Genomic DNA, 12,026 nt, shown 5'->3' on the forward strand with positions numbered 1-12,026 from the left:
TGTGTGTGCGTTTGGCTAAAAGATAAATTATTGAAATTTGAGGAGCTGAAATTGAAACAAGGAACAAATACACGGAGAAATTAAGGGAAGAATTGGTGAAAAAAGTGAAGGCGGTTTGTACTTTGTAGGAAAAGGGGGAAAAAATTAAGAGCTAATAAATAATAAACAAATGAAATAATAGTTAGTGTTATTGTATTAGTTCCATCTAAGAGTAAAGATATGAATGTAATGGAGAGAAGATTGGAATGTCGTGGGGGAACTTGTATCCATTGCAACTTTCGAGAAATAATATCTTCTTAAGCAAAAGTAATAAGTTGCTCAATATTTTGAGTAATGCCAAACAATATTTAAAAGAGTAATTTCTCTAAAGATGCATGCTGTTAAAACTAAATTCACACACAGTAGGGTAGGATCTTAAGTTTTTTTCTAAGTAGGATCTCAAGTACTGGATTTGTACTTCTGAGGTAAGTTAATTCTGCTTCCTTTGTCTGTGCGTGCAGTAGAGCTGTGGCACGGTCCCGTTAAGTGTCTTCATGATGGTCCTTATGTCCTGATACACATTGGAAATTGAATCCTCCTTCGGGAGCAAGGGTTCTAGTGCTTCTCTGAAAAATTGCCCATCCTTAGATATCTGGTTCCAGCTACAAGAGGTCAGAGCAATGACCTCACCTCTTTTTTTATGAACCTTTCTAGCGTCTTGAAAAAACGACCCAGAAAAGCATGTATGTACTATTGTAGTGAATGTTGCAGTTAGGTGCACTTTCTTGCAGATAGTTGACAAAAAATTTGTCTGCCCCATATACATAAAGAGATATTTCCAACATTATAACATAAAGAGAAGCAATTGGATCCCTAATTCGAGAAGATAGCATAGTACGAAGATTACTCAACTTTGAGTCACTTGTTTGTATTGATGCACGATCCCCATGCTTCACTCAATGTCCAGTCACGTAGAGCTCCAGCTCCATCAAATATTAGAGCTTTTATGTGGCGTCGGCTGCGGGACAGCTCCAAACAAGGGATAATCTTCGAAAGAGGCGCATTATAGTGAGCAGAGATGAATCCTTATGCCCTCTATGTGGGTTGGAGGAGGAGTCTTCCAAACGCTTATTTCTTCTATGCGATGCAACATGTTCTATCTGGTATGTGCGCTCTGCTTGGCTTGGGGTGGTGTCATCACTGTTACCTACATTGCGGGATCAGTTCATGCAATTCCCAACCATTGGCATAAACAAAGCACGACGAGTAGGGGGTATGTTATTTGTATGGCGATTTTGTGGACTGTTTGGCTCGCTCGAAACAAAGCAATCTTCAATGGGGCAGAATTTAACGACAGTCAGGTTTTGGAATTGGCACAACTGAAAGCATGGAAGTGACTGAGAGCAAAAGTGGACGGATTCAACTATTCTTGGTTCGAGTGGCAACAGAACTCGGGCATGTGTATTCAGTCACTTTGAGGATGAAAGGGGCAATACGGGTTACCTACGGATTCAAGGGTGGTAACGTGAAGGTTACTGGTTTCGTATAGCTAATGCAATTTAATGACAGAATGTGTTTAAGTGGCACAAGTTTGGTGGTGGTGTATTATATTAGTCAAGGGTGCTATTTCTATGACCAATGGAGCATGTATAATGTATTCCCCACCGGATCATCATCATGGAATTTGGCTTGTGGGGAGACACATATTCCTTGTGTGCACATGATTCTTGGAAACTTCCTGCTGAATATTCGGGTTATTGTGATAGATTATTATATGGTTGTATTATGCCTGTTAGTATTTTCCCTATTTGTCTTTTCTTTTTTCTTCTTCTCTTTTGTATTGGGTTGAAGTACCTCTTGTACTTCATTTCAATATATTCTTTGGCTTATAAAAAAAAATCACCAGTGCCATATCATCTTGGACTCCTTTCATTATCATCCTCACAAAAATGAAGCACACTCTTCACCGGTAAAATCAAGGAAGAATTCATTGGCAGGAAAGACTAGAACTTAATTTAGAACTACCAGTGCACATGATATTCCATTACCTTCAGAGCTAATACATAATGCTTGCTGTTTACATCTCCGACCTCCAGTTTCGCAAACTACTTCTGTGATCATTTGACAAATTTTTCCTATTGAACCAATGATTTTGTGACGAACTAGCTTTCGCCTGAAAGCAAAATTATGTTGTTAAATTGTTTTTTTTTTTTGGTAAATTGTTTTATCTTTTACATCATTTAATTCAGTAAAACTACTTTCATAAATTAGAGTACGTCGTGCACAAAATTGAAATCTTATTAGATGTTAGAGCATCTCCAATACAAGGTTCTTAGTTCTTATTTTTGAGTTAAGAACTAAGAACTGAATTCTTAACCATTGGAGAAGATGACGTGGAGTTCTTAGTTCTTAAAAATAAGAACTGAGTTCTTCTTATATAATGAGTTTTACTTTTTGAGTTCTTAGCATAAAAAATTAATTTTTTTTCTCTCTCATTCATTTAATTTAAGTATTGAATTAGTATTCAAATATAAATCAAGATTATATGAAAATAAAAAATATTAATATAATGGTATTGTGGGACCGGATGAATAATGTTAAGAACTAAGAACTAATAATTCATGGTTGGAGCAAAATCTACAAAGAGTTGCTTAAGCACATGTGGCAGTTCGGGCCCACATGAATAGTGCTAAGAACCAAGAACTAAGAATTAAGAACTAAGAACTAGCATTGAAGATGCTCTTATAGTGTGTAAAATGTTTACACTAACTGTGCATGTGTGTGTATTAAATTCAAAATGGTTTATTGTTCTATTTGTTTTTCCCCTTCATTTTTCTATTTGTGATAAGCTCTAAATTGAGAATTGTGGTCACCAGTGCAAAAAATGCCAAAGGAAACCTTGAGTTACACTTGGTAAATATACCTTGGTCCTTGAAATTTATGTTAGATTTATCACCATAATTCTTTGCTTTTGGTCGTCTTGCTCCTATCACTTATGAAGAAACAAATATGCACTATGGGTGTGTTTGACATGTCAAGTTGATAAGTTAACTGGAAGTTGAAAAGCTAGTTGAAAGCTTATAAGTTAGTTGAAAGCTAAAAAGCTAGATGGAAGCGAAAAGTTGAAAAGCTACCTAATTGAAAAAAGGTATTTAGTAAAACTAGCTAAAATTGTAAAATGACATAAAAATGCATACTTGTATAATTCATTTACTTTTAACATACTTTTATTTGCACATCGTTAGCTATATGATATTAATATTAAAATAGTTACAACTTTAAATATTTTTATTTAGTTAAAATTATTTATCGTCTTAAAAACATAATCTTAATTTTTTTTTCTTCATATTTTTATTAATTAAATATAATTATAACAATTATTAATTTAGGCTTAATTGCACATTTGCTCCCTCATCTTTTACTTTTTTGCAAAGTCTCTCCCCCATGTTTAAAATGAACGAATTTTCTCCCTCATGTTTCAAATTGTGAAAATTGGGTCTTGCCGTTAGGTTTCCATCCAATTGCTAAAGACGGTTGCTATTTTCACCCCCTTTTTACTATCTGCACCACCTACACTAAATTTATAAAAAAAAATTCTATCTTCAATGCAATTTTTTTTGACTAATTAGTTTTTTATTTTATTTTAAAAAACATTTGTGGGCCCTCGGCCCTCAATGAATCAGCATATTTGACCCAAAAAAAAAAACCTTCACCACAAGGGGTTAGATCATAGATAGTTGGCAAATTGGAAAGAAAACATGATTTACAGAGAGCATACATTGAAATAATATCTGGCATAATAATGGACACAAACCATAGAATCCGTTTTCTATATATAAAACGTTTCAATTAATTTTCATTTATGTAATGAAACCAAAGGATTGGTTGATTGACACTCAAGCCCAGCCTGTGATTGCCAATAATCACAGTTCACACAGCTGTTAGGTTCTAATTAGTTTGATTTCAAAATGAAAATTGAATAGCATTTACTAAATATAAGCAAGGAATTAAACTAATTGCAACCGTTGGCCTCCTGAAAACTTTCCTAGCCGCAAAAAGAAAAGCCAAAGGACCCTTATAAAATCCAATTGGAATTAAGTAGCAAAACATTCCTTGCTTGCTCTAACTCTTATCATATCATCATTAACCTCAGTAATTCCGAGGGAGAACAAATCAAGAACAGAACTTGGTTAGTTCTCCCACGTTTTGTATTTCAATCAAATTAATAATCATTTAACATGGGCAACTGTGCTAGCAACCCCAAGACCAACGAGGGTGATGCCCCGGCACCTGAACCCGCCGTCACTGAGGAGGTTAAGGTTGAGCAGCAAGAGAACACCAAGGCCGAGGAGGAGACTCTAGGCAACTTGCTCAATGAGGTATATTGTTATTACTAATTAACACGAGATCATACATTTGCAATGTATTGTATGCTTTGATTTACAATTGATTCTAATGCATGTCAGAATCAGCTTTGGATAAAAGTTTATGTGAATATTCTTTTGGTTTTTAAAATTGATCATGCATGAGATTATGTTTTTCCCAATTTCATTTTTATTTTTGGAAACTATTTTCATTCTCAAATTTAAAGATTAACACAAAAAAATGTTTGTTTTGAAAAGTATGTTCATTTGTTTTGCTTTGAAAATAACAATTCTTGGCCCGTAAATGTTTTCAAATAAATTATTTTAATTTTTTTATTCAAATGTGTTTTTCAGCTATATTTTTTAGTGAAAATGAAAATAAAAAAAAAACACTCATTGTGTTGCGTATTTCAACTAGTATGAAATTACACCCCATTGTGGTCGTAAAAAAGTCAATAACAACTTTAGCTAAACAGAATGCGTGTAATTTGTCATGTTTTATCAAGTTTAGTTTTTTTTTTTGAACTCCTTATAAGATTCTCCTAATTAACGACTATATTTGTATGTAATGTATGTTTTCAGAATGGAGAAACTGAAGCAGTAGCAGAGCAAGGTGAGGCCAAGAATGAAGAGGAGAAGAAACCCGAGACTGAGGAGGTGCAGGTTGAAGCCAATGTTGAAGAGAAATCCGAGACAGAGGAGGCAAAGCCTGAAGAAGAGAAACCCGCTGATAATTAAGGCTGAGAATTGAGAATGTGCAAACGTTCTTAGTTTCAACCTAAAAAATGTGCATTCAATCTAATACTACCTCAATTACAATAGTGTTTCTTTTCCAATTTGTGCTCAAAGATTATTCATTAATTTATTAAGGAAATTGATTATTTGGATTTAATATTGTTTACTTGTTGGAATTTTTAAGCCAATTAATTAATTTAATTTTTAATGCATTGATATTTGTTACTCTAAACAAAATCACATTTGAATTCACTCATGTTTCGATATTCAAGAATTTAAGTGAGAATAAAAAATTACACATCAAATAAAAAAATGTATTGAGCAATTTATAAATGCAAGGACTCATACATTCCAACTATAACATGACGCAACTTTAATGGACAAAGTATATATGTTTGTAGGAATAGAGAGCTTGTGATCGATTATCTAATTACATATTTTCTGTGGTAAAAATTAAATAAATTGTCGATCGCCTGTTCGTCCTCTCTCATGACTGTCGTTGTGCTCGCTTGCAGCTATTTGGTTCACCCTAGCTTTCTTGCCCGTTCGCTGCCCATCATGAGTTCACTATGTCCCTGTCTCTTTCGATTCTCTTCATTAGGGGTTAATGTTTCACCCTTTGAAGCTTTTATTCCGTAACATCCATAAAAGCTTATTTGAGATGTGTCCAAACGGGTCTTTTTCTTTTCCTAGAGCTTGTGAATGTAGGTCTTCATTATGAGTCATCAAAACTCTCGCTCTGCTATTGTCACTACTCGTGATAGACTCATTTGAAGAGTTATGTGAGTAAAACACATGTATTCTCTATTTGCTGGCTTTACTTATGGTTTCACAGTAAGCAATATGCTCCTGGCATATGTGGATAATCTTCACATGACATTTTTTTAAATATTACAAGTATTGTTGTAGTTTGATTACACTATTCATCTTTTTTATTTTTTTGGGCGGGTTTCATTGGGCCAACCGAACAATCCACAACATTAGCCCAATTTATTTTTTATTATGGACTCAATCCACCAACCGGTCACTAATGGGGATGAGTTAGTTTTTTTAATACATATTCTTTTGGCGGACCAACTCAACTCAACTTGCTTTAAAACAAAGCGAATTGGCCGGCATCGTCGCCTCTTATATCAATACAGTTTTTTATCAGTCATTCTCCCTACAATAATTTAATTTCTGTACCTTCATTTTCCCAATTCGTATGTGCTCGAAATCTTACCAATATATACACAATAAAATATGATTGGTTGATCAAACTTACACCCTCCGGTCACATATATAAGCAAATAACACTTTTTAGGTTCATTCATTTAATGAATGTATTTAGTCATTAAACCTAAAAAGTGTTTTTTGCTTATATATGTGACCGGAGAGTGTACACCCTTTTGTGATAAGCCGCACTTAGTCTTGATGAAGGTAAATTGGCAGTGGATGGTACTCCCTCCAGTCCTATTTATAAGCAACAAAAAAAAATTCACATAGTTTAAGAAATCTAGTTAAACTTGATAAAATGCATTAAATATGTCTTGAATCAAAATAAACTTCCAAAATTACCCTTTATTATTAGTGTTGGAAAGTGAAAAAGAGAGAGAATAATTAATGAGACACATTTTACAAGTTAGAATTAATAAGAGCATCATTGGAAAAAAATCATTAATATAGTTCAAACTTTCATTTGGTTCTTATAAAAAGGACCAAGATTTCTCTTCTCTTTCATACTTATAAATAGGACCAGAGAGAGTATAAGCTTACACGGAATCGCAAAATCGAAGGGTCAATATGCGCACTAAATGTTAAGAATAGCCAGCTATATACCATTAGACAAACCTTTCCAATTCAAGTCACTTCATTTTCTCCATTTATGTCTTTCTAGCTAGTTTCCAATGATATTTAATTAACACACCGATATTCCACCTGGAAGCACGTTGGAAGCTGCATGTAAAAAGAAAGTCATTTTGATTTTCTAAAGAAATTAATTAATTAATGAAATTCCTAGATCCCACTAAAAGAAATAATAAAATGAACCTTTCTTCTGTAACTTTCTGGTTTGGTGTGCGATTTAATCGGATAATAAAATTGTAGTGCTACTACTTAAGTTATCAACATCCAAAATGGCATTTGCTTCTTGAATTCTATTCTACGGACTACGGTACACATTCAGCTGAACACGACACACTCACATTAAAAGAAATACTAATAAAATGAAAAAAAAAAAAAAAAAACAAGGCATGATGATGTTAGTCTAACTTATAAGCCATCACTAGAACTGCTTTTCTTCACTGAAAACAAAAAAAAAACTAGCATTGCTTTTCGAGAACGTACTCCTCAGGTGCCGCGCGAGCATGTATACACATTTACACATTCATGCATAGATGCCATGACAAAATATTAGTACTATTAAATTATTGATATATGTATTAATATTCAATATTCAATTCTCACTTTGCCTTTTCAAATAAACGAGAGAAAACAGGAATTAATAAATGTTTCACGAAAAATATCTCAACTGAATAAATATGATTTTGTTTATAGTTAAAGTTATTCATTAATCCAAAACATGAAATTTCTTAAATATGAAATTTCTATTATTTTTCTTAATTTTTTAAATAATATCTCTGTGCCAGAAAAAAAATACACATAACTGGAAAAAATATTTATTGGAATAGATATTCAATCACATCCAGAACATATCCATAACAAAAGAAAATATACATTCTCACTCAGAAGTCAGAACATTTGATGGAGTTGTTTAGTTAAGGAGTAGAAGAGGTGCCGAAGGGAATTAAGGGGAGAACTCAGGAAAGTGATGAGTGAGTGAGATCGATTCATTCAAATTCAATTCATGCAAAGAGGCTATGATGAGAATGACCCACGAAGACCCAATTCGCACGTGTCAAATAGGAATTGAAAGCATGTGGTATTGACAGTTCCAACGTAGAGGGATGACGTGGGAGAACAACCAAACACTGCCGCTTTAATTTCACCTTTGGAAATCTGCATTCCTCATTTCCTCATACATAAATATCCCTCCTTCACTCCTTCCCTTTTCTCCTTAACAAGACCCTTCATTTCTCTACCTCTTCTTTAAAATTTATAACACTGTCTCAATTGATTTTTATTTTATTTTTATATATAACCTTTTGGATACTACCAACTAGTACTAATTAAACTAGAGATCGATGATGAAGGGTATATGCAATGTAGTGCAAGGTTTGAAGCCTGCGTTGTTGATGGTGTTGGTGCAGATAGCATTTGCTGGTGTCAATGTTCTCTACAAGCTTGCCGTTAACAATGGCATGAGTTTGAGGGTGGTTGTTGCCTACCGCTTTATCTTCGCAACTGCTTTCATAGCTCCTCTTGCTTTCATTCTTGAAAGGTTAATTATTCCATTCCTTCATTGATTAATCTCATGATATTTAAGATGATTTTGTGATTAATGAAGGATGATTTGTTTTGCTTTTGAATGTTAATTGGTGCTGCTATTCATATGCATTTAAATTAATTGCTAGTACTAGAGAAAATTAAAGTGGAAAATTATATTATTGAAGCTATGGCAAAAACAATTGATAGTAATAGTGAAACTCACTTGAAGATTGAGCTAGCTAGAATCTGAACTGAAATTATTTTTATTGGCAGGAAGAAGAGGACAAAGATGACTTGGACAATACTGTTTCAATCATTTCTCTGCGGTTTGTTTGGGTATGTTATTAACGTCACCATGTATATTAAATGAAGTGTCAATTTTTTGTAACATGTGGTGGTCACTTATGCTGTCCACATAGTTTCTCCTAATTAAGCATGCAAGCTTTTCTCTTTCTAGACCATTTCGTTTGTAATTGTTGTTAGCTATATGAACGTGATCTTTCTGGAGTTTCAACATCAAAAACCATTTTTGTCTCGATGTTTCTTAAGTCGCGGCAAGTTCTCAGGAACTTCGTTTCTCGAGGTCAACAAAACTCTTTCATTAATTGTGAAAAAATAAAACAATAATTTATTGTTCTTATTTTAGAGTTTAATGGATATGCACTGACAGTGTAAAATAGTTTTACACAGACATCCAATTGAATTCCGCCAAATCAGAAAATATCTTATTCTTTTAATTAAAATTAAAGTCAAATGTAATTATCTCTCCTATGTGGCATGCTTTGATTGGATGACTGTGTAAAACTATTTTACACTGTCAGTGCATATCCATTAAACTCATTATTTTATTGGTTTTATATATATAACTAGTATTGATTTCGCACTATGCACGGATGGAATAAGAGTACTTTATCAGCATATATCAAACTTTTTCATATTTTCTCTTTCATTTTTCTGTTTTTCATACGTATACACATATTTAAGTTTTATTTTTCTAATTCTAGTTAAATTCTAATTCCTTTTTTTTCCTAATTTGTTATGTTTTGAATCTCATGCCAAAATTATTTTAATATTTCATGTATATTCGAAAATCTGAAATAAAATTTTTTTTAGTTAATTTTTAAATCAATCATTTAAAACTATTATATATATCTATATATCAATTTTTTACTTTGTTAAGTAAAAATTAATCATAGTCATTAAAAACTTTTTTTTTCAGCATACGCCCTTATGGTAGAAAAGTCTCAATGACTTTTATTAATTATTCTAATTTCATTAAAAACCATAAAATATCAAATTAATACTGTAGTTATTTTTGAAAAAGTGACAATTGACTTTTGTTATTTATTTTAATGTTATTAATAACTATTAAAGACCGTATTAATTATTTTCAAAAAAATGAAATTATTTAATATTTAAATCATAAAATATAAAAAAGACATCATCTACCTACTAATTATATTATGAGAGAGAAAACTTATGTAAATCGACATAGAATGGGGGGTGACATTTGTTTCGAAAATCGTACTATAGGATAGGATTTCAAATTTTGGTTAGCAGCCTAAATTTTAGTGCCTTGATTGGCGAGTTATGATATTTACACATTTCTCCACTATTTTTTCACCTTCATTTTATATCTATTTTTCTTTTCTCTATCAATCAAATCACCTATCACATCTTTACTTTCTCTCTTCTTTCTTCCTATCTCTCTCTTCTTCCAACTCTCCACACTTTAAAAATGAGATGTGAAGTTATAATTATTCTTGATTTTGTGGTACTCAGAATATTTTGGCTTCGGGAGCATATGTCTTTACATGCACATATTTTAATTGAATAAGTGAACGTTAATATTATATGAAACATTTATGTGAAAATTCATATTGTTATAATTGTGGAAAAAAATAACATTATGTGTAACATTAGAGATCGGTTGTTTCGAATTGATTATATGTTTATTTACTATGTAGAGGATCATTAGCTCAAAACTTCTACTTAGAGGCTTTGGCTTTAACATCAGCGACATTTGCATCGGCCATGTCCAACCTAGTACCAGCCATAACCTTTATCATGGCCGTTTCCTTCGGGTAAGTAAACCTCACTTCTTTTGTTTCTATTTCTCATTAATTTTCCCCATTTTTCACAATGTAATTTATTTATTTATAATATGTACTCTCAGTTTGGAAAAATTAAATTTGAGAACGGCAGCAGGGAAGGCTAAGATAGTAGGCACATTAACTGGAATTGGCGGGGCAATGGTACTCACTTTTGTTAAAGGCATTGATATCAAAATGGGTTCCTTTCACATTAACCTTTTACATTATCCTAACGGGGCACAACACTCACAAGCTAGCACCACCGGTGGTAAGACTCTCTTGGGTTCCCTATGTGCCCTGGCTAGTGGCATCTCTTATGCACTCTGGCTTATTATTCAGACAAAGATGAGTGAAAAATACCCAACTCATTACTCAAGCACCGCGTTGATGTCATTTTGGGGGTCAATCATATCTGTTGTGTTTGCTCTTTGTGTTGAGAGGGATTGGAGTCAGTGGAGGTTAGGTTGGAATGTTAGGCTTCTAACGGTTGCTTATTCGGTATGTGTATTAACAGATATCGATTATTAATGGTTAGGTTGGAATGTATTAATCATGAAATTAACTTAATTGATGCATGTAAATCTGCAGGGTATGGTGGTCTCTGGAGCAATGGTGGTTGTGATTTCATGGTGTGTACGGATGAGAGGCCCTTTATTCGTCTCAGTTTTTAGCCCTCTAATGCTAGTCATGGTCGTCATTGCTGGTTCTACCATGTTGAATGAGCAGCTACACCTTGGATGGTATATATAAATTTGAATCGATTCTAATAATTTATATGTAGGAAAAGTGGTTAATTTGATTTGCTTAATGTATTAACATGCAATTTGTGTGTTGATTTCAGCATCATTGGAGCAGTGTTGATTGTTTGTGGCTTATACGCAGTATTATGGGGGAAAAGCGAAGAGATGAAGAAAAGGAATCAATTAGTGCCGACGACGCAAAGTCCCCACCATGAATCCAATGATGCAGTGGAAATAGTGGTCAGGTCTGGAGTAGTAGAAGATAAAAGCAATCTTAGTAGCCAAGATAATGGTGTGCAAGTTGTTAGGGATAATGAAGATTCACCAGATGGACAAGATAAAAGTTCACATGCACACAACACAATCAGGGAATACTAGCAGGAGAAGAAGAAAAAATTTCTCATAATTGATGTCTAATACTCAATTAACAGTCTAACTTCTAGTGATATATAGTGATATAGCACAATGGATAAAACGCCATCATCTTTTTCAAATCGAACAAACATGCTGCTGTTTTTATTTTAAACTTTGAAATACAAACTCGCTAAAAAAACAGAATCTTGAAACAACAATGTGAGTATTGAATTGCAATCGGGTAAATGGTCACATTGGTCCCTGGATGTTCGCACTGACTTCAGAATCGTCCCTGGATGAATTTTATTAGGCTTGCGGTCCCCAGATGTGGAAAAAAATAGTCATATTAGTCCCTAACGTTAAAATCCCCTAACGTCCGTTAACCCAATTAATAA

At 33.2% G+C, this 12,026-nt stretch overlaps 2 protein-coding genes across 2 annotated transcripts; both read left to right on the top strand.

Moving 5' to 3' along the window:
- Nucleotides 1–4,073: 4,073 nt before the first annotated feature.
- Nucleotides 4,074–5,235, top strand: LOC130723601 (uncharacterized). Its single transcript, XM_057574704.1, has 2 exons — nt 4,074–4,358; nt 4,926–5,235. Exons 1-2 carry the CDS (start codon nt 4,218–4,220, stop codon nt 5,079–5,081), a joined length of 297 nt encoding a protein of 98 aa, XP_057430687.1. The 5' UTR covers nt 4,074–4,217; the 3' UTR covers nt 5,082–5,235.
- Nucleotides 5,236–7,859: 2,624 nt separating this feature from the next.
- LOC130723582 (WAT1-related protein At1g68170-like) lies at nt 7,860–12,010 on the top strand. Its single transcript, XM_057574689.1, has 6 exons — nt 7,860–8,457; nt 8,718–8,780; nt 10,412–10,528; nt 10,621–11,035; nt 11,126–11,277; nt 11,379–12,010. Exons 1-6 carry the CDS (start codon nt 8,261–8,263, stop codon nt 11,653–11,655), a joined length of 1,221 nt encoding a protein of 406 aa, XP_057430672.1. The 5' UTR covers nt 7,860–8,260; the 3' UTR covers nt 11,656–12,010.
- Nucleotides 12,011–12,026: the final 16 nt, after the last annotated feature.

The sequence above is a fragment of the Lotus japonicus genome, chromosome 6 (assembly GCF_012489685.1).
Source record: "Lotus japonicus ecotype B-129 chromosome 6, LjGifu_v1.2".
In the NCBI taxonomy this organism is placed as follows: Eukaryota; Viridiplantae; Streptophyta; class Magnoliopsida; order Fabales; family Fabaceae; genus Lotus; species Lotus japonicus.